General features: G+C 53.6%; 1 protein-coding gene across 1 annotated transcript in view; it reads right to left on the bottom strand.

Annotated features, from left to right (window-relative positions):
- The window catches only part of LOC119098413 (THO complex subunit 5 homolog), a 79,069-nt gene extending 61,278 nt beyond the window's left edge, over window positions 1–17,791 (bottom strand). Inside the window, exons 1-6 of the mRNA XM_037221328.1 lie at window positions 17,723–17,791; window positions 7,784–7,998; window positions 6,670–6,745; window positions 5,863–6,074; window positions 1,390–1,523; window positions 376–485 (exon numbers count right to left, since the gene is read on the bottom strand). Of these exons, the coding sequence (XP_037077223.1) occupies window positions 376–485; window positions 1,390–1,523; window positions 5,863–6,074; window positions 6,670–6,745; window positions 7,784–7,998; window positions 17,723–17,791 (816 nt within the window). The remainder of the gene's footprint in view (window positions 1–375; window positions 486–1,389; window positions 1,524–5,862; window positions 6,075–6,669; window positions 6,746–7,783; window positions 7,999–17,722) is intronic.
- Between the last annotated feature and the right edge of the window lie 3,350 nt (window positions 17,792–21,141).

The following is a 21,141-nucleotide window of genomic DNA, read 5'->3' on the forward strand; positions in this document are numbered from 1 at the left end:
CCGGCTGGACTATGCGAACATCGCCCGGCCGAACCGCGCCAAGATCACACAGCCGAACTGTGCCAAGACCACACGGCCGAATTGTGCCAAGATCGCCCGACCGAACTGTGCCCGACCGTACTGGACCAAGATCGCCCGGCAGAACTGTGCGAAGATCGCCCGGTCGGACTATGCCAAGATCGCCCCGGCACGCCTATGCCAAAATCGGCCGGCCGAACTGTGCCCAGATCGTTAGGTCAAACTGTGCCAAGATCGCCCGGCCGGACCATGTCCAAATGCCCAGCCGCGTATGCTGCACGTTGCATGGCAGCGAGCGAGCGCTCGACCTCGTGCAGCTGGCGATCTCGACGTCGATGCGACTCTGCCGCGACTCACCTCAGCCTCCTGGTCAGAGTCCGACTCATCCACCGCGTCCCTCTGGTCGGCCTGCTTCAGCGAGCACGCCTCCTCCTCGTTGCCACATATCGTGGCGCTCACAGCCGCATCTGCGGTCAGAGAATGGGCGCGGTCTCAGACGCCCAACACTGGCAGAGGCAGACGTGACAGCACGGCCGAAAACGAGGATGAAGCTGAAGTGCCCTGAGCATAAAAGTCACGAGAAATGTGTACGTGTCAACGACAGCAAGTGCTTGGCTGGACCTTACTTTGTTCTATGCGTTCCTGTTCACATCTTATATGTTAGTGGAAACAGGGGGTGCCATCATGGAATTTCCCATTAGTGAGATCCTGAGTGGCTCAGTACGGTGCGACGACGTCATTGGAGCCTTCCGGCTCCGCCGCGGCTCCGTCGCTACATCACCGCGGAAATATCGCATTCAGCACGGTGTCTAAGTGTTTGAAAGCTTTACTTGAGCGTTAAACAAGGGCAAGGCGTTTCTGTCAATGTTTGTAACGGCTTGCAAGTGGGGTGCATGCCGACAAACTGGCGTGCAGGAGCGGGAGAGCGGGGGGGGGGGGGGGGGCAGGCGGACCATGCAGGTTGGGGCGTAAAAGGCTCAGCCATCAAGTACCAACTCCTTTCAGAGCTACTGCAGGATGCCTAGTTCTCTCCGCAGATAAACGTATATACTGGAGGTGTTAGTTATCTGAACGGTTTGGTACGACTGGATCGCCGTTTACACCGTCTCTATGTTCTCTTTAAACGTGTATTTTCCACAAGTGCCAAATACGTGTTCTCGGAAGTGGAGAGCCATTCGTCCACCATACGCCCGTTGATTACACAAGCTCCATTGACCGGTGCACACTAAATAACTGAGAAAAGCACGCTATGACGGTCACCAACGACGAGTGCATACGGGACGGTTGCATTAAGAGGCACTCCAGCACCAAGAGGCGTGTGCAAGGTCCCTCATGGGCGCGGCCGCAGCGCCGCGGCGTCCCGCCACTTACCGCAAGCCTCGCCGTACGCGGCCACCTGGACGTAGAGCAGGTAGAGCGGCCGCGGCAGGAGGGCGGCCAGGCGGTGCTGCTGGCGGCGTCGGTCCAGCGGTAGCGCCAGCTCCTGTTGCAGCGGCCCGCGTGCTCTGCCGGGTACGGCACGACCGAGACGTCGTCAGCCGGCGGTCGTCAACGGTTCGTTCTCACGTCCAGCGACCACGTGTGCCGTCGCCCATGACACCGGCCGCTGGCAGTAAGACACTATACCGTCGTAAACACCCGTGGTTTGGGCCATGCCTCCCCATGGAGCACACCATTTGTTGTTTTTTTTTAGAAAGTCGACTGGACGTGGAATTGGAAGCCAATTTTTAACTGCAATGGATGCTGTTGAACGGACCACGGCCCCATGTCGTCGTGACACATCGTCGTGCAGGGCACCAATGGCAGTGTATTGCCGCGAGCTGAGCGAGCCGGCGCTCCACGACACAGTCGCAGGGCATGCAGGGGCTGACACAGCGTTGCAGGCCGGCCCCGGTCAGCGGTGCGGTCGGGGCCGGGCTCATCGACAGCTGATACGGCCTCGGTGTTGCGACATCTAGGTACAGCACGTACCACCAAACGACTGCTGTAGAAGACGAGTACTCGGCGGACACACACAGGGGTCGCCCCATCAGAGACGGCTCCGACAGGCACAGAGCACGCCAGATGAGCGTTATCGCCAGATGGTCGGGTAGCCGGACGTGCACATCAGCCTACAGCAGCCGGAGAAACACGGCGGCCGCGCTCAGCAGTGGCCTCGTCCCCTCTTGGGTCTCCTCTCGAAGGCTGGCTCTTCAAGCCCTCTTTAACTCCAGCTCTCAATCATAACAGGATCGGGATCTCCCACACCTATTATGCTTTTATGAAGGGATCGCGGGACATGTTATCACGGATCTTTTCATGGAGCCCCCGCGACTCCAGAGACAATATTGACGCTCAGTGGTCCTGACCCAATCGGGATTACACACGCACACGCACCCACATACGCACACGCAAACGCACACGCACGCACGCACGCACATGACGTCACGAGACGATCCGCGATCGGCAGAGGCGAGGGAACCGCGTGTTCTTTTTTGTTCGTTTTTTTTTTTAAGTAAGCCGTCGCTGCCCACATAACAATGCCTAGCAACGGACGATGCGCTGTTGGCGGTCTTGTATGTCCGGCAAATCGGCAGGTCTCGATCTCATGTGGATATTGTGGTCGACATTGTCTTTATCCAAAACAGTTGCCAGTAACTGTTCTATATTGTAATTAAATATATTGTAAATAATAATATTGTATTGCAATTGTAATATTTTAAATGTAATTGTAATATAAATATGTAAATAATAATATTGTAAATAAAATCCAACGTCATTCAAGTGTGCCATTCCTGCGCGCTGTATGTCTCCATGGGGTTCCATCAGCCGATTCCTTTTGGTCCACATTCGGAATTAAGCGCGTTCTGCATTGGCGTGTACCTGTGACGTCACATTCATGGGCGGAGCTTGGGTCGTCGGTCAATGATGAGCCGGACAAACATGGCCAGTCTCCAAGAGCAGCGTCCCCTTTCCACTTCCCACCAGATCGCGAGCAGCCCCCCCCCCCCCCCCCCCCCCCCCACCGGACCAAGAGCAGGGTCCCCTTCTCCTCCCCTGGACCGAGAGCAGTGTCTCCCTTCCCCCTTTCTACTGGACGAAGACAGGCATCCCCTCCCCTCCCACTGGACCACGAGCAGCATCCCCCTTCCCCTCCCACGGGACTACGAGCAGCGTCTCCCTCCACCTCCCACTGGACCAAGAGCGGCGTCCCCCTTCCTCTCCCAATGGACCAGGAGCAGCGTCCTCCTTCCTCCTCTCAATGGACCAGGAGCAGCCCCCACATTCTCCTTCCTACTGCACGTAGTGCGCGCGCGCCCGATCGCGGAGCATCGCGAGAGCTAGTATTGAAATATGCCTGGACAATGATATCGGATTAAGCGTTAAGTCATTTGAACATAACGGAGATTACAATGTGAAGGGATATAATATTGCGATGATCATTTAACCAATGTCGTCGTGGTGTCCTCGAATCTCCTCGCGTACTGAACGCCGTTTATCGCCACAATGTTATCATTTAGTGTCAATACTAGTACTGAAAATACAAATTACCATTCTTTCCCTGACGTGCAAACGCTTGACCAAGACCACGGCCGGTGGTCAAATCAATCTGACCTGTGTGTAACACGAACTCGGGTGAAGGATTAATTTGACCCCTACCGTAGGCTTTTCCGAGATGATTTCCGGACGCCGCGGCGTAGCCACATCAAACTTTAGATAGCCATAGACAACTGAATGGCGGATCGTTTGGTACCAACCATTTATATGTTCTTTTTGGGGTCGGTGACCTACAACAGGTAACAGATGGGGCTACGGATTCAGCGGGCAATTTCTAGGGAATCGTTCAACCTGATGCAAGAATGGAGTGTTAGACGAAGCCACACATCCCTCAGATAGTATCTTAAGCAACACAGCAATTGGATGAGCACATTCCATTGACCTTGGGACAGGTACAAAGGGCAGAAAAAGGTTAAAATCAACCCGTTTTATTTCTTTACAGCTTGCTGTATCAGGTAGGTTCTGGTACCCATCTTTAATTTCTTGGTAACTGGAGCCGCATTATACATATTTTATGTGTTTCTTAAATGTCGTAATAGGTCACAGACCTCGAATGGCAGGGTCGGCACTACGTTTTTAGGAACGCGCTGTCTAACGAAATCTTTGACGTCTAGTCAAATACAAAAATAAAAACAGCTTTGTGTGACATCATGACCTTTGAAGAGCCAGACAAGGTCAGTGACCTAGAATAATCACCAGTAACCTTTTCCTCAGAATAGGCATCTAGGTTCACGGTGGTTGCATAACAAGGTTTGGGGGCACTTTGGACACCAATCTGGGGTCTAACCTTGTTTGCCCTCATTTGATCCGAAGACCACGGCCCAGGAAGCTCAATTTTTGACACAATTGAGTTCACGTATAAGCCAACACACCCAGTGAACTCAAGTCTCTAGCTCTCTTATTTTCTGGGATCTCAAGGGTGCGAATTGAACCCCAACCCCACCCGAGCGAAGGGTGTTCAACCGGCCAACCGGACGCGTGTTAATGGCCATGGCATTTGGCTGCTGCTCACGGCAGAAGCCATGTCCAGCTGCCAGCTGCTCCAACATCTCAGGTGGCAAGCTGCGGCTGCTTTAAGGAAATAAACTATTTCACAAAAAAGAACGAAAGTGGTCAACCAGAAAAAGGCATAGAATTGCGAAGTGAGATGACAAGGCACCACATAGCGAAAGCGCACTAGAAGGAGTCGGCTTTCAGCACTGCGACCTTTCCGATTTCAGTTCTGCCGTTCCAGTTCCCTTCGAGATGTAGTCAGTAGTATGTCGACAGTATCGGTGATTAGACTAGTAACGTCGCAGGTTATCCGGTGCGGACCGGCAGCCGTGCTCGGGCCCCGCGCAGCCAATCTCGTCAGTCACCGGCCGCGTGTCGTCCGCACGCGTCCAGCGAATCAGCGGCGTCAGCGCCGGCCTGCCGCGGAGGCTCGCCAGTGCGCAGGTGGCGAGAGGCGGACTGATCTGACGCATCTCCGCTTCCGCAGACGGGCCGTCACCGGCCAACGCCCAGAGGAAACGCAGCTCCGTCTCCACACACGTTCTGACGAGTGTTGGGTGTGAAAAAACAAACCGTCGCCCGTCATCTACTCCCCAGATGAGGGCAAAGCATCCCTGTTCAGCCGTGGACAAACGCTGGGGCGGCTCATCTGACGGGGCTCCCGGGACGGGAGCACTCCAGGATCGGCGCTGATGCCGGCGGTGCTCATCATGACGTCACAAATATGTGTGGAGGTGTAGATAACACGGAGCGATCTCCCTCCACAAGCAGATCGCGGGCTATGCTGGCGCCGTGTTATATGGGAATGTCGTGGAAACCCGTGGCGCGCGGCCCTCTGAGTGGTCCCGGAAGGAAATACCACTATCGTGTGGATTCACGAAACCTGGATTAGGTGTGAGCTGCCCTTTCGACAGCTCTCCCTCACCACAAAACCCCGCTCGAAAATCGGATGGCAGTCGCATTCGTTCACATTCAGTATGACAGGAGCACGGTTATCGGTGCTTACGCTAAACCGCCCTGGAGTGGCCCCAGCACATCCGCTACACACCGCGTGGTGCCCGTTACACCTCCCGAAGACGGCCCGCTCAGAGCGTCGGCCTGGCTGGGGTGCGGCGTGCGCCTCGCCTCCCGGCTCTCGGCTGCGCATCTCACTTATGCCTGCCCAGCCACGGCCAAGTGTGCGCTATCCCCTCCCCCCCCCCCCCCGAGATAGCATTCCCAACGTGCCACAAAGCTGGGATGGGCGAGGTGTCTGGGTCCACAACCTCCGCCCGCACTGGTCGCCCTCCCACTCTCGGCTGGTGTCCGGCGCGCGTCGGCCAGCGCTGGGAGCGGCGTACCTCGAGTATGGTGGCCAGCTGGGGCGCCAGGTCGGCCAGCCGGCGGCGCTGTTCGCCGATGCGCTGGCTGATGCGCTTCTTGTCGCCGTCCAGCTGGCGGCAGTCGGCGGCCAGGCCGCGCCTCTGCTCCAGCTCCCAGTCCAGCCGTGCCAGGTGGCGCCTGTGCGCGTCGTCGCGGGTCACCGCCTGCCGGGGCGCAGCGGCGGTCACCAAGGGCGCAGCGGCGGTCACCGAGGGCGCAGCGGCGGTCACAGAGGGCCCGGCGGCGGTCACCGAGGGCGCAGCGGCGGTCACAGAGGGTGCAGCGGCGGTCACAGAGGGCGCAGCGGCGACAGAGGGCGCGGCGGCAGTCACCGAGGATACGCATCTGACAGCTGTGACCGGCGGCAGGCGGAGACGGCGAGCGTCCTCTGCTCATCACCGCCCGACAGCGCACGGGCAGGCTGATGTTGACACGCTGATGATAGCCGCTGATGCTCAAATGCTGACCGATTTTAGGTGCAGTTGAGGTAGACATACTGTTTAGAGTTACCGAATCTGTCTCACGATGAGACGATTCTACCCGCAAACGAAACGCAAAAAGGCTGTACCCTGCTCACAAGCACACCATGTTTTGAACGGCGGTTTCAACGCCGACACGTCTCCACGAAAGTTCTCTCCGGCTGAGCAGCCTGAGCCAACAGGTGCATCGTGCCTCTCCGACCATCGTGCTGCCACTGACCACCAGCTGCCCGTCCCCCCCCCCCTGCCGAGCGTGGCGTTAGGGACCCGGGTGCCTCACCAGCTGGCTGATGGTCTCGGGCGCCTGCCGGTAGAACTCCTCCTCCGACACCAGAGTGATGTCCTCGTCCTGCGACCTGCGGCACGTCGGCGGGTCACGCACGCACCGGCGGGTCGAGTCAGGGCAGGACAGTCTGAGGCAGCTTAGCATCGGGCGCGACCACGGGGAGCAGAAACCATGGTCAGACAGTCTTAGGCAGCTTAGCATCCATCGGGCGCGACCACGGGGAGCGGGAGCCAGGGCAGGACAGTCTGAGGCAGCTCAGTATCGGGCGCGACCACGGGAAGCGGGAGCCAGGGTAGTAGTCTAAGGCAGCTTAGCATCGGGCGCGACCACGGGGAGCAGGAGCCAGGGCAGGACAGTCTGAGGCAGCTCAGCATCGGGCGCGGCGGCCGACGGCACGCCGGCACAGTCCGGTCGAGACGGGACCATTTGGCGCTCCGTCGACGGCCACCACGCGTCTGACTCCGCAAAACTCGACACACGCGTTGTTCACGATCTCCACACCGCCGTTTCACTACAATAGCCTCCATCACATGCAACAGGGGGAAAACAGACATTTGTTGGCTTCCAGGCAAGCATCAGCTGCAGTACCGCTTCAGCAGTCCCACCCACCACGACACATCCGAATCTCGCCCACGAGACGTCACACAACTTATCAGGCTCGGAAAACCCCACAATGCCTCCAATGACCTGTGCGCGAGGCGGCAGTTGAACCCTGACTAAGAAGCTCGAGCCAGCCGTTGATCTTGAAGTGAAGCTGAGGGCAGGGGCTGATCTCTTACCTGAACTTAAGGCAGTGGTTGATATCTCACCTGAACTCAAGGTAGCAGTTGATCCGACCTGAACTTGAGGCAGCGGTTGACATCTCACCTAAACCCGAGGCAGGCGGTTGACATCTCACCTGAACTCAAGGTAGCAGTTGACATCTCACCTGAACTCGAGGCGGCAGTTGACATCTCACCTGAACTCGAGGCGGCAGTTGACATCTCACCTGAACTCGAGGCAGTGGTTGACATCTCACCTGAACTCGAGGCAGTGGTTGACATTTGACCTGAACTCGAGGCGGCGGTTGACATCTCACCTGAACTCGAGGCAGCGGTTGACATCTCACCTGAACTCGAGGCAGCGGTTGATCTCACGCTTGACGTGCACGATCTCGTACAGCAGGTTCTGCAGCGTCAGGTGGAAGGCATCGACGCGCTGCTTGGCCGCGTGTGTGCTCTCGCGCGCCGCCTTCAGCCGCACCTTCTCCAGCCGGTTGACCTTCTTCAGCGAGAGCACGTGCAGGCCAGCCAGCGCACGCAGCTCGGCGATCCGAGGCCGGTTCTGGCAGCGTCAGAAGCTTCCGTCACATAAAGCACACTAAGTATGATGCGCTGGTTAAAATGTGCATGGTAGCAACGAATAAATCCCTGCTTGCAATTGACTATCACCAGAGCAAGGGTCATTACACCTGATCATGTTAAGCCCTGAGCCTGATTTCCAGCAAGCGAGTCCTTGATGTGGGGCTTCACACCACTACACACACAAGTTGACCTGTTAATCACTCATGGCATCCATAGCACCAAGTGTTACCTTATCTGGAACCTTTTTTCAGTTCCTCAATGTCACACATTATCTTCCTGATGGCATCACAGGTACTGTGGAACAGCTTCATGTCTTCCTCAGATGTCCTGGAGGCTGATTCCTTTTCCTCAAATGCGACAGCAGCCTGCCATTGAGAAAAATGTTGCAGTTATTTAAGGCACTACATGTTTTGAAACAGTCTGAAAACTTGAATGATAATGTATACTCTGTATGACATGATAAAAAAAATTGTAATTGAAGAACACCATTACTTACTGTAAGAGGCCAAACAGCAATTGACAATTTGGGCAACAAAGTACAAGTCTGACATCTGCAAGGCAATGCATGATTCACATGTTGTACCAATAAGATGCTTCCTGTGGTATGGGGCTAACAAGACAATAACAGACATGAGTGCAACTTTTTTGCTGCACACTGCTCACAATAACCAAATTAAGCTACATGTCTGTTTTCAGTACCCAATTTACCTCACCAAAGTATGTTGTGTTCAAACACAATTTTTAAAAAAATGGGATTGCCTCTGGCTGGTAGTGTGAAGGTAGCTAATTGAATTGTAGATTGTGCATTTGTTTCACCATGCAGCTCATTTTGTGTCTTCATCTGAATTGGTTCCTGAGATGACAAATATCCTTAAAATCCTTTTGAACAGAGATCCCAGACCAGCATTTAAAACAGTGTAAACAATGCATGCTTCCAACCACACCTTTGCCACTGCTTATAATTGTTGACTATTTATTGCACCTCTTCACTGCTCAACATCACAATGTAAGAATGCATCATGTATGCATCACTCTTTGCGCTGTGGCATGAGGGTCAGTAAGGTCTGGAGGTAGGTGGCCAGGGAGCAGAAGTGATCTCTAACATCAGATGAAATCTTGGTTATTTTACGAGGTTGCAAAAACACACAATTTGGAAAGCATCTCTATGGAAATCCTCAGCTCCATCAATTCCATTGACTGTGCCATCTGCATCATCTCAGTGCTGAACCTGGCACATGTGAATGCAAACTCAGGTTACGACAATCCGAGCGCGGAACTTTAAATTATTTCTACTTGAATAGCAGCTTGAGAATGTCTTCTTCTATGGAATACCTTTTCAATATCATCATGATTGAAATGCTAGCTTTCGATCTGCTAAAACTACTGGCAGCCAGGCCGAAAGCAGAGCGATTGAGTCTCACTCGTGGATTTCCTATGTACATGACCTATAATTAAGCTAGCGATTAGTTCACTTTGATAGAAAAAGGATATCATTCTGATCCTATTATTTTAAGCATTGTGTCCTTAGACGCAGACACCTTACAAGTAGCTGTATCGTGAAATGCCCCAAAGAAAATCACTTTACACCCACTTACCTCGTATGGATCAGTTATCTTCGCAGAGGGCCGGCGGGGCCGCCTTTCCGCCGCTAGACGGGCTACTCTGAATTCTTTTTCGTTTCTTGGGGTGATAACACGTCCTCTGTCTCGGGCATTTCGACCCTTTTGGGCATGTCGTGCCACTTCCCGGGAACCTTCGAATAAAGTCGTAACCTCCAGCGCTACAGCGCTACAGCACTGTACCGTCCTCGCTCCGGGCGGTTGTGATCTCAATACTCCTACATGTGTTTGCAAGATTCGGTCAAATGACGTCACCGGTAGTAAATCTTCATGGCCTTCCAGAACTCTTAATCGTGAAAGTGAAGCTTTGTTGGTTGTTTGGTGCATTAGAATCTATTGCGTTTAAATCCAGAAATGTTTTGCTATGGTACTTATTTTTTGTCAATTTTGGTTTTGGCAGTGATGTGATGAGAGGCGATGACGACTTGCAGCATTTTAAAGACAGTAGCCTACATCTGTTGTATTTTCACTTATTGTAGATCAGATGCGTAGGATTTGACCAGAAATACCGATGGTTTCGAAATCCTACTTCATGGCTAAGAATTTCTATTTTATTTGGTTATACACGATTAACGAAAACGTGTATATGAGACGGCCCCTACGATTTTCTTGAACATTGCTTCATCCGGGGGTGTCAATTTCTGTAAACTATTGTGGGGGACCGAGCCGAAAGTCCAACAGCCTACTCCTCCCTCCCCACATTTTTTCTCACCGGATTTAGCTCGCTTGATTTCGATTAAACGCAATCTACGTTTTTGAGTGTTTTATAATTTATAAAGCCTCTAATCTGACCAGTATAGAAGTCGCGCAAGGTTAGATCCAGGGAGCAGACACTGGACGCACACGTCTCTTCCGATCGGCGCGCGAAGACGCTATTATATATATATATATATATATATATATATATATATATATATATATATATATATTATATAGCGTATATATATAGCGTATATATATATATTAGCGTATATATATATATTAGCGTATATATATATATTATATATATATACGCTAAGAGGCTACCTTAGGGCGGTAGTGGCGCCCTTTTATGGCGGTGATGGGAGGCGGTACGCAATCTGGCTGCGGGGCACGGACGGAGTTAGCCATGAAGAACTTTTGCCATTCCCATATTCCAGAGCTTTTCACAAGCCATGTGTCTTATGGCGCTAGGTATGTGAAGTTTATTGCATCGTTTATCCGTTCAGCTGTTACGGCTTGCACCTGACGGTGGGAGCAACCGTGACTTTTCGTCATGAGACTGGTGCGAGATGCCACTACGCAGGAAGATAGAAAGATATGATCATTTTTTGTTCGTTTTTTTGTAACATTCCAACCAAAAACATTGGGGGGCCAAGCCGACATTCGGGGGGGGGGGGGGGGGGGCAAGGCCCTCATAAAAGAATACAAATCGACACCCGTGGCTTCATTGAACCAATAGACCGGTGCTGATCAATCTGGCTGAAGAAACCATATGGGCCATTGGTATGTAAGGCATCAAAACCCAATAGGAAAAAAGTCAACACGATTTTGCATCCACTTGCCGACAAATATATGCCGGACTGCATATACTAGGAAAGCACATGGAAGTCAACACAAATACTTAAATGCTAACATAAATTGCCTATGTTGTGACGAAAATAAGAGCTTCGTGGAAGGCCGCAGACGTACCACGGCAGTTTTCCGACCAGCAGCCCGGTTCAGCAGACCGACACCTCATCCACCTAACGGCCGTGGTGTCGGTGCACCCGGGCGCCAGCCGACGCTTCGGGCCTACAACTGGCCGCCCATCCGTGGGGACGGGACAGACGCGCGTCACGCGACCACGGGCGCAGGAGCCAGGCGTCGCCGCGAAACCGGCAGCTCCGCGTGGCAACCGCGTCGTGGCACGCCTGGCACGTCGTGGCACGCCTGGCACGTCGTGGCACGCCTGGCGAATGATCACTCGCTCCATGTTGACCTGGGGGAAGGAGAGGGGCCTACCGATTCGTCAGTGTGGGGCCGGCTGACCTTACCCAACCACTTACGGCCACTTTCCGGGCTATCAAAGGCTTTTGTTTCGAGGCACTCGTTCGCCATGACTGGCGGAACTCGGCTGTGCTCCTGAGGACAAGGTTGCTAGAATCATGTGAAGACTTATACATTTCATCCCGTGATAGCCGGATGAAATGGGTTTGCTGCAGGACATGGACGGCGATTGTATAAGTCTTGCCATGAGTTTTGTCACTGTCTAGATGTTCTGTTTATTCTTGAGCCTTTGCGAGTGCTGTGTTTTGCCTCTTTCTTGCCGGCACGCTGCCCTTTTTGTTTGCTTTTTTTAAGTAGTCATTAATATACAAATGCATCATAAGTCGTATACCAGCGCCTTCACCAGAAAACCAGGGGGGTGTCGAGCCACTCAGCGCGTAAGGCAAAGGAAAAGGTTTAACGGACTACGGAGCGGTACAGAAAACTATTCCAACATTTGCCTGGAGTGAAATTTTTGTACAATCGAAAAAATATGTATAGGGCAGCCCCTACAACTGTTTCAAAACTGCTTAATCGAACCATAGACCTGTGCTTATAAATATGGCAAAAGAAACTTCATAGAGTAATTAATTCTTAAGCGGTCAAAACCCTCTAAGAAAGTTTATAACGGAATTTTTCATGTATATATATACATATATATATATATATATATATATATATATATATATATATGCGATTATACATTTACATAAAGATGTGCCGACTTGCATATCATGTGGAAGAATTGGTTGACCCAAATATTGAATTGTAAACACAAATTGCCTATCTTGTCTAGGAAGGAAGCTTCACGCGATCGAAGACAACATGTCTTTCTTTAGAGCGGCCAATACGACTTTCTTCAAAAGTGCCTCATCAACCATGGAACGATGGTCATCAAACTGGCTTAAGAAATCCTACGGCTCATTAATATCTAACGGTTCAAAACCCCGTAGTATGTTTGCATTTCAGCATTTCGGTTGACAATGCGTATGAATTGCATATGGTATGAAGGCATTTGTCAACCAAAATAGAGAAATGCAAACATAGGTTGCCTCTCTTTTCTATGGGGTAAGTTATACAGGATTGAAAAACGTTTGTTGGGCGGCTCAACGATTTTAACAGGATTCTGCACTTACTTCCCGACAAATGTGTGTCGAATTGCATATTGTATGAAAGCATTCGTCAACCAAAAGACAGAACTGCAAACATAAATTGTCTTTCTTTTTATGGGGAAAGCTACACACGATTGAAAAACACGTATATTGGACGGTCGCTCCGATTTTCCTCGAAGTTGCCTTAGCAAACCATAGGCCAATGCCTATATATATATATATATATATATATATATATATATATATATATATATATATATATATATATATATATATATATATGTATGTATTATAGGCTTGCCACAGCTAGTCATCAATGAGTGAAAATAAACCTGTGACGAAGTCAATATTTTGACAATCGACCAGCCATTAGCACACATCTTATCTTAAAGGAGTCAGATCTGATGCAAAGTATGCTTTCCTGTGTTGAAAAGCAACTGATTGCTTATCGGTATCTCCCTCCAACGGTGCCGTGTTGTTGAAGACCCTTGGTTGGTTAATCTTTCATTATGGCAATATAGAATGGTTGCTTGTGCAAGAGAGGATTTCAGAATTGTAACGTTTGTAGAAATTGAAGTTAGAAGTTCTCCTTATGCCAAAAAACCTTTGTGCAGATAATTTTTGGGAACATCGTCACTTAGCCCATAGGTCTGTGAGGTGTTTAAGCTCTTCAAGGTCAATCAGAGAACTTTTCCAATTTGTTATACATCAGGGTCACTGTGTTGTATCTCGGCCCGCCGAAATAGCACTCATCGTAGGAATGTTTACCATCCTGCTTTTAAGCACAACTTCTTCCCAATCGGAGATGCTTGCAACGTTACTATGCCACCGTTACTGTGCTGGTCCTGAGGTGACAATGCCGGCCCTGCACAGCAGTGGCCTTCAGCATCACAACTTAAGCACCTAACACAGTGTTTGGTCCTACCCCTGGCCGCGTTTGGGACGGCCAGCTTTGGACCACTACCGTCGCGATAGGTTCCAATCGTCAGACACAATAATGGTATGCACCACAGCCATAGGCTGTTGCTTGTAGCCTGGCGGCTACGTAACGCTTCTCAAGTAGATATTATGGTTACAAAAAGATCTCGTGTGCATTTCTTGTAATAACTCGCGGCACGTTTCACAGCGCAATAGCTGCATCTTCAGATCATACAATATATATATATATATATATATATATATATATATATATATATATATATATATATATATATAATCAGAGTATCGTTGCAGTAAATAGTCCTATCGCCAGTCAGTAACCGTATTGACTTCGTGTTCTGTCCCAACTCTGTTGAAAAGAGTTGGCGGCAACGGGACTCGATCCCACGCTTGGACGTCGAGACGAGTGTATGGGTCTATATGCCTTGCCTGATAGCTCGAAAGGAGTGCCACGGCGCACACTTTTGATCCAGGAAATCGAAAAAGAATTGTTCGAGCTACATTTCTATGCACTTTTTGTGCATATGTATGTTCAAAAATTCGAAAAGCCGCGGGCCTGAAAAAGGGCATTTTAACATGGGAACTCTATGGCTAGTCGTAAAATGTACGTCGTTGCTGCCATATTTTATACTAGACTTTGGACCTCCTGGGTGGGCAGGACCGTGGAGGAGGATTGCGGTGCTGTATGACTGATGCCATAACGTTGCAGTCTCAGAGGGTGATAATGGTACTACTGACTTTTGCACCGCCTTCCTGCGAATACAAGCTGTTTCGGCCCAACTATGCCGGGTGAAGAGGTTGTTCCGGTGTCTGCGGAAGTGGTGCCTCGTGCCGTGTGTGTGTGTGTGTGTGTGTGTGTGTGTGTGTGTGTGTGTGTGTGTGTGTGTGTGTGTGTGTGTGTGTGTGTGTGTGTGTGTGTGTGTGTGTGTGTGTGTGTGTGTGCGTGTGTGTGTGTGTGTGTGCGTGCGTGTGTGTGTGTGTGTGTCTTTGTGAAGTGTTGTAGGACGACGTGGAGAAAGCCCTATGTGCAGCATTTGCGCTGGACCAGTGCGCGACCTATGACGCATTGCCCGACCGGCGAATCCAGACGCGTGAGTCTGCAGATGTTTACCTGGCTGACTTGAAGCGGCTGGCGACGCTTTTCGGCGGTGTGACGGGCCGCGCGCTGGCGTGCGCGTTTGTCGCCTGCCTCCCGGAGTATGTACACCGGATGATCCGCGCCGGTTCTCGCGCAGAAGCGCTAGATCTGATCGGCGTTGCAGCGCGAGCTCGCGCCGTCTCGAGTGACCAAAGAGTCGCGACGGCAGCGGCAGTGGCGGTGGCGGCGCGCAGCAGGGTCTTGGCTCACTGCAGAACGCTCACGGTCAGCCGGCACGCGCCCCGCGGCCCCAGCGTGAGCGCCGTTGCTGGTCGTCAGACAAGCCTGGTCACTTCGCGGCGGCCTGGAGGGCCTGGCGTTTCAGCGCTAGTGCCAGCTCCGGAGCAGTGAGAAGGGCGCTCCCAGTGCTGCAGATGGCGGTGGATGGACAGCCATGTAATGTGCCGCTTGACACCGGTTGCACGGACAACATCGTGAATGAAGGGCGGTGTAGGCGGTCGACGCGCGCCGTATCGTGAAACGACGATGGGAGGCGGCACGCTCGAGTGCCGGGGCGTCGGCGAGATGACAGTGTTGAGCGCGGGGAGTCCGGTGACGCCCTCGGCCCGGGTGGTAGCGATCCGCCCGATAGGGGTGGACGCAGTGATATGGTATGAGGGGCATCGCCGCTCTGGGCGGTGGTGAGCGTCCGGACGCCGGCGGCCGTCAGACTTGGCTCCGCGTCCGGTGGGGCGACGGGTTGGCCTCCCGCGGCCAGTGGGGCGATGGGTTGGCCCCCCCGCGGCCGGTGTACCGACGGGTCGATCTCCCACGGCCGGTGGGGCAATGGAATGGTCTCCCGCGGCCGCTGGAGCGACGGGTCGGTCTTCTGCGGCCGGTGGGGCGATGGAGCGGCCTCCCGCGGCCAGTGTAGCGACGAGCTGGCCTCCCGAGGCCGGTGGAGCAGCGGCCGGCCACAACAGACGCTGCGTGACTGGGAAGACGTGCGAACGCAGTGACCGACGGCTGGGATGACGTCACGGATGACGCGATCCTGCACGCCCAGGTCGGACACGTGTGCGAGCGCCTGTCAGCTACAGACCCGGCGCGCCGGCCAGTGGTGCTGAGCCAGAGACCCGCGCGATCGTTTGGACCGACGCCAGCTCGATCGCGGCCCCGGTGTCGTCGTTGAGACACGGGGCGGCGGCGTGATGGAAAATGGCTGTTGGCTGCGACCTGAGAGATCCGCCGCAGATCACACCAACATGGCAAAGCTGGACGCCACCACCCGAGGGCTAAATCTGGCCATCACCTGAGGCGAGAGAAGTCGACCTGAGGACGGACTCGGCCGTGGCGCATCGCTAGACCGGCGACCGCCCTTAGCGGCCGCGCGCTCCCCGAACGCGCGCGGCTGGGGAGATGCTTACCCGTCGATGCGTGGGCATCATCCGGCAGCTGGTAGAAGAGCTGGAGCTGGGCACGACAGTTACGCCAGTCCGATCGGCGGAGAACCTCGCTGACGCGCTGACGACTGTGCCGAAGGAGTGGGTGCGTGACGTGGAGATGACGGCAGGCACGCCGGTGGGAGATGAGGACGCCCCAGCACGGCAGGGACGGCAGTGCGTCGCCCTCGGGGAGACGGCGGCGGTGGCCTGTGGTGTGACACACGCTGACGTCATCGAGGGAGACCCGCCCAGTGCATTGGTCCGGACGGCGCGCGAGCGGACGGGCCATCCGGACGTCCGCCGGACGTCGCCCTTCGCGCGTCGTGACGAGTCACGTGACGTCACGGGGGCGGCGGCGTGGGCGGTAGAGGAGAGTTGTTACGTGTGCCGCGCCTTCGACCCGGCGCCGATACGGTGGCGGCGTGGCTCGCTCGGCGTGACCGTGATGTGGGAGCGCATCACCATTGACGTCACACATGATGAGCGACGGAGCTACTTCTCCATCATCGATTGTGGGCCGTCGCGTTTCTGTGCGTGGCGCCCGCTGCGCCACGCCGACGCCATCGAGGTCGTCAGCCACCTCGAGTGTGGGGCGCCAGTGGAGATTTTGGCCGACAATGACACGGTCTTCCGCAGTCAGAGCTTCGCTGTGCTCGCTGCCAAGTGGGGAGCAGAGCTGCGGTTACGAGGGGCGTACGAGCCGGGCGGAAGCGAGATTGTGGAGCGTGCTCATCGGAATGTGAAAGCGATTGCCGCCCGGAAGCGCTGCTCGACCACGGAGGCCGTACATCTGCACAATGTGACGTTCCGTGACGGGAGTGATATGGCGAGCTCCCTGCTGGGGGACTTTGCAGATATGCGGTGCGCAGCCGCGTGCGGCCGGCCACTGATCAGCCTGTGCCGCAGCGCGCTGGAGCTGAGCCGGACATGCGCCGCCCGGCGCCGCCGTGGCCCGCGAGGCGTGCGACGCAGAGTGAGACGGCGGGGAGCGCGATGCACTGAACCGTCTCGGAGGAGGATGGTGACAGGCATTGTGTTTCCACAGGGTGTGGAAGTGGACGGACTGCCATGGCACGTGCGGTGCCTCCGACGGCGCCACGATGGTGTGGCGACAGAAAGTGACTCGAGGACGACGTTTGGCGATCACGACAGTGACGCGCTGCCATTGCATGTTCCGGTGCGCGGCGACCGAGAGTCGGGCAGTGACGACGACCGAACCGGCTCCATCAGAGCCGCTTCTCCGACAGAGTGAGCGCGACCGGCGTCGGCCGCAGCGGCTGCGCTGTGAAGACGACGTTTGAGTTCTGCACTGGGCGCTAGTAAACTGTTCCGGGCTTGATGTTTCGCTGATGTTCAGATATTTGAGGTCCTAGGTGGGTGTATCAATAATTGTTTAGGGGTTGCGCGCAACATGGAAGTGCCCAGTGATAAAACGCACGGGCGCTGCAGCCGGAAGTTGTCGGCCTGCTCAAGGCTATAGAGACGAGCGTGGGGTGAGCCGGACGGTCATGTCGTCCGGCGTCTTGACCAGCGCCAGGAACACGAGGCCGGCAGATGACCTTCTGTGGCGCATGGACACAAGCAGCTTAGCTCGTGGCCGCCGACGGACGTGGCGGCTCCGGGATCGTGACGCCGTTGACGAGTGGGACGACGCTCAGTATTTCACATTTCACCACATCCTATAACATCTAAAACCCGACAAAAATGATGCTTGACACCAGACAGTACACCGATCATTAACACACTAATATTTCCTATAGTAGTCCCTTAAATATCATGCGGGAGACATCATCTCATTGGTAAACTCATATCTGAGTCAGCACTTTTAAGCAGACGTTAACAAATGCCCGATGCTTACAACTACCTTGGTATATTATCCCGTACTATACCTTAATAATTTTGATTTGCACGGTCAAAACGGCATCACATCACTGCTCACGTCTCTCACTCACTCACGTCAGATAAGCCGCCAAAACAAAGTAAGGACTTCAAATAAAAAGTGAACAGCATGGAGAGCGACCGCTGGGTTCCATCAATCCTTGCCAACCTCATCTTTCGGGTTGTCCGAAATTTTACGTTTTTAACCTACTAGATTCCTCTTGAAACGCCGGCATTTTGCGCACTACCAACCGAGGCAAAGAACAGCGTAAATATGAGCTTTTTCCCCGATGGCGCGGGGTTAGCCACCATGGCAACCGGGGTTTCACGGGGTTTAAAGCTGTCACGACACCAAATCCTCCGACCGATCACAGCATGAGATTGATGTCCGAATTCGCAGCAGGGGTTTAGAAACAGTGACCCTTTTTAATGCTTAAGATACCGGAGCGCACCCCCTTAGGCCTGCCTAAGGCTATCTAACGGGCCCGCCCAAGTATCTAACGGGCCCGCCCAAGTATCTAACGGGCCTGCCCAAGTATCTAACGGGCCCGCCCAAGTATCTAACGGGCCCGCCCGGCTCGCCGTTGCGTTGACGGGAGCACTTGGACGAGGGAGGGAGTAGAGTTGGGAGAGCCGGGGCGGGTGTTGTGGCGCTGCGTGGCCGATATCATTTCGTTGCTGTCTCGGGGAGTAGTAATGAAATAACGGACTTTCGCACCACTTTCCTTGCAATTACAATCAGCCAATTCTTTGCAATTTTAGCGAGGTTTTGGCATGCAATCGATAATCTAAAGAAGGGGTATTTATAAGAAAGAACAGATTTTATAACTTTATAACTGCTACGCAAATGCACTAATCACAAGGATCATGATGAAAAAGACGATTGTCACTCAGACGTTAGAGTCGTGGGGGCTGCCATATAGGTTTTTTATTGTGTGTGGCTCGCCCTAGGCAAGAGAGGCAATTTGCTGTCATTCCTGGATTTGGGTTGATAGCGTAAGCAAATAATCCCGTTATCTGTTTTTCCCATGGGGTATTGACCCCAAGATATTAACGGCTCATAGGGTTTCTTCAGCCAGACTGATGACGATCGTTCTATGGTTTGATGACGCAGTTTTAAAGAAAAATGTAGCGCCACCCCAAAAATATGTTTCTTCGATCGTGCATACTGCCCTCTTAGACGAGATGGGCAGCTTATGTTTGTATTTCTGCATTTGGGTTGACAAGTCCTTTCATATGAAAAGAGAGTCGGTGTGTATTTGTTGTTAAGCAAGTGAAAACTGCCGTTATATATTTTTTCCAAGAGATTTTGGTCCCTAAGATATAAATGTCCCTCAATATTTATTTAGCCAAATTGATGATCGAAGAAAGTGGTAGGGGTGGCTCAAATGAATGCTTTCTTTGATCGCGTATAACTTTCCTCCTATACAAAATAGGCGGATTTTCTGTGCACCGGTCTCTTTGGATTAAAGTGAGCCCCCAGGTACCGGCTCGCCCTGTATGATATCTGAGTCTGAGGGAGGATATTGTCCAGTAAAGGAGATTCTCTACTTATGTCGCCAAATCTGGGCTGGGCTGAATGTGGGTCAACTTCCCCTACATTTCGTTTGTCGCATTCACAATGCCGGCTTCATATGGCAGCCTTTTGCCGGGCGACGGTCGCCCGCCGGAATTCAACGGCCTCGCTGCTACATTGGGCGGCGGCCAGCGACGAAGCTTCTGCACCAGGTGACGGCCACCAGCCAGCGGGAGTAGGCAATAGCGCGGGCACGGGGGGGGGGACACTTCATGTTTAAGGGCCCGGAGGGCTCTGAAAAGTCAGCGAGAGGGCTCATTCAGGGGCCCCGGCCCGCAGGGCCGGGCCCTTAATAGCCAGCGAGAGGGCCCCACGCCCTGATCAGAGGCCCACTGGAGCAATAAGGGCCTGTATTTCGGTCGGCAGACGTCCGGCCGGCGCCGGGGTGGCCCGCCTGCTCGTGCGCCGCCCGGGCCGATGCACTGAGTGTGTCTCCCTCGGTTACGTCAGCGTGCGTCACACTACAGGCCGCCGCCGCCGCCGCCGCCGTCTCCTCGGGGGCGACGCACTGCCGTCCCTGCCGTGCTGGGGCGGCCTCCTCAACTCCCACTGGCGTGCCTGCCGTCACCTGTAACGCATAGTCGGCTCTGTGGCGGCATGGGCCTAAGGCCATTTCCCAAGCAGAAGCAACGCCAGGGCCAGTGACTTACGTTACTTGGGGCACCACAGCGCCTAACAGGGGCCACGAGTCGGTTACAGGCAGTGCTCGAGGAGGCGCGAAGAACATAGAAGGTTCACCGGGCACCGCCGTATCATATAGTCGGCTCCGTGTCGGTATGAACCTGAGGACCCACTTCACAATCAGCTATAAAGCCGGGGCCAGTGATTTACACTGGTCGAGGGCCTTGTTTCTGTCAGGGGCACACAGCTCCTAACAGAGGGTCCTATGCTCGCAAGGGCCTCGGAAAGTGTTTGATGAGGCCTGGAGAGGGGCCTGGACGGCCCGCCGGAAGCGACTAGCGAAGACTCGGCTGGAGGGCATAAGGGCCAAAAGGACTGGATGTACGTCACATAAAGAATTGCGGCTCGTAGAGTCGTGACCTGAAATATCAGTGAGAGGTCCTCTTGCACCGTTTTAGAGTCCCTGAGACGATGCGAGTGTTTAAGCCGGTCAGAAACCACGAGCACTAAGCAATCGGCGCCATGTCCGCCTAAGCCCTTGTGACCCCCTTTTCCAAGCAGAAACGAGGCCGGGACCCGCGATTCGCAATGCTCAGAGTCTTTGACACAGTGAGGGGATCCTGTGTCGGTTAGGGGCCCGCGGTGCCGAAGTGTCGGTTAGGGGCCCCAGTGTCCTGTGGCGGCAAGTGGCCCTGTGTCGGAGCGGTTTTTGAGGGGCCCCGAAAAGGGACTGAAGGGTATCTCGAGACTAAAGATCAAAGACTCTATGGGATGGCTGAAGCGTACGAAGAGCTGGCTGTATGTCACATTAAGGACCTTCGCCCGTTACGCCGTGATCTGAAATGTTA

Source organism: Pollicipes pollicipes, unplaced genomic scaffold, assembly GCF_011947565.3.
Source record: "Pollicipes pollicipes isolate AB1234 unplaced genomic scaffold, Ppol_2.1 Scaffold_4740;HRSCAF=5597_pilon_pilon_pilon, whole genome shotgun sequence".
Taxonomy (NCBI): domain Eukaryota; kingdom Metazoa; phylum Arthropoda; class Thecostraca; order Pollicipedomorpha; family Pollicipedidae; genus Pollicipes; species Pollicipes pollicipes.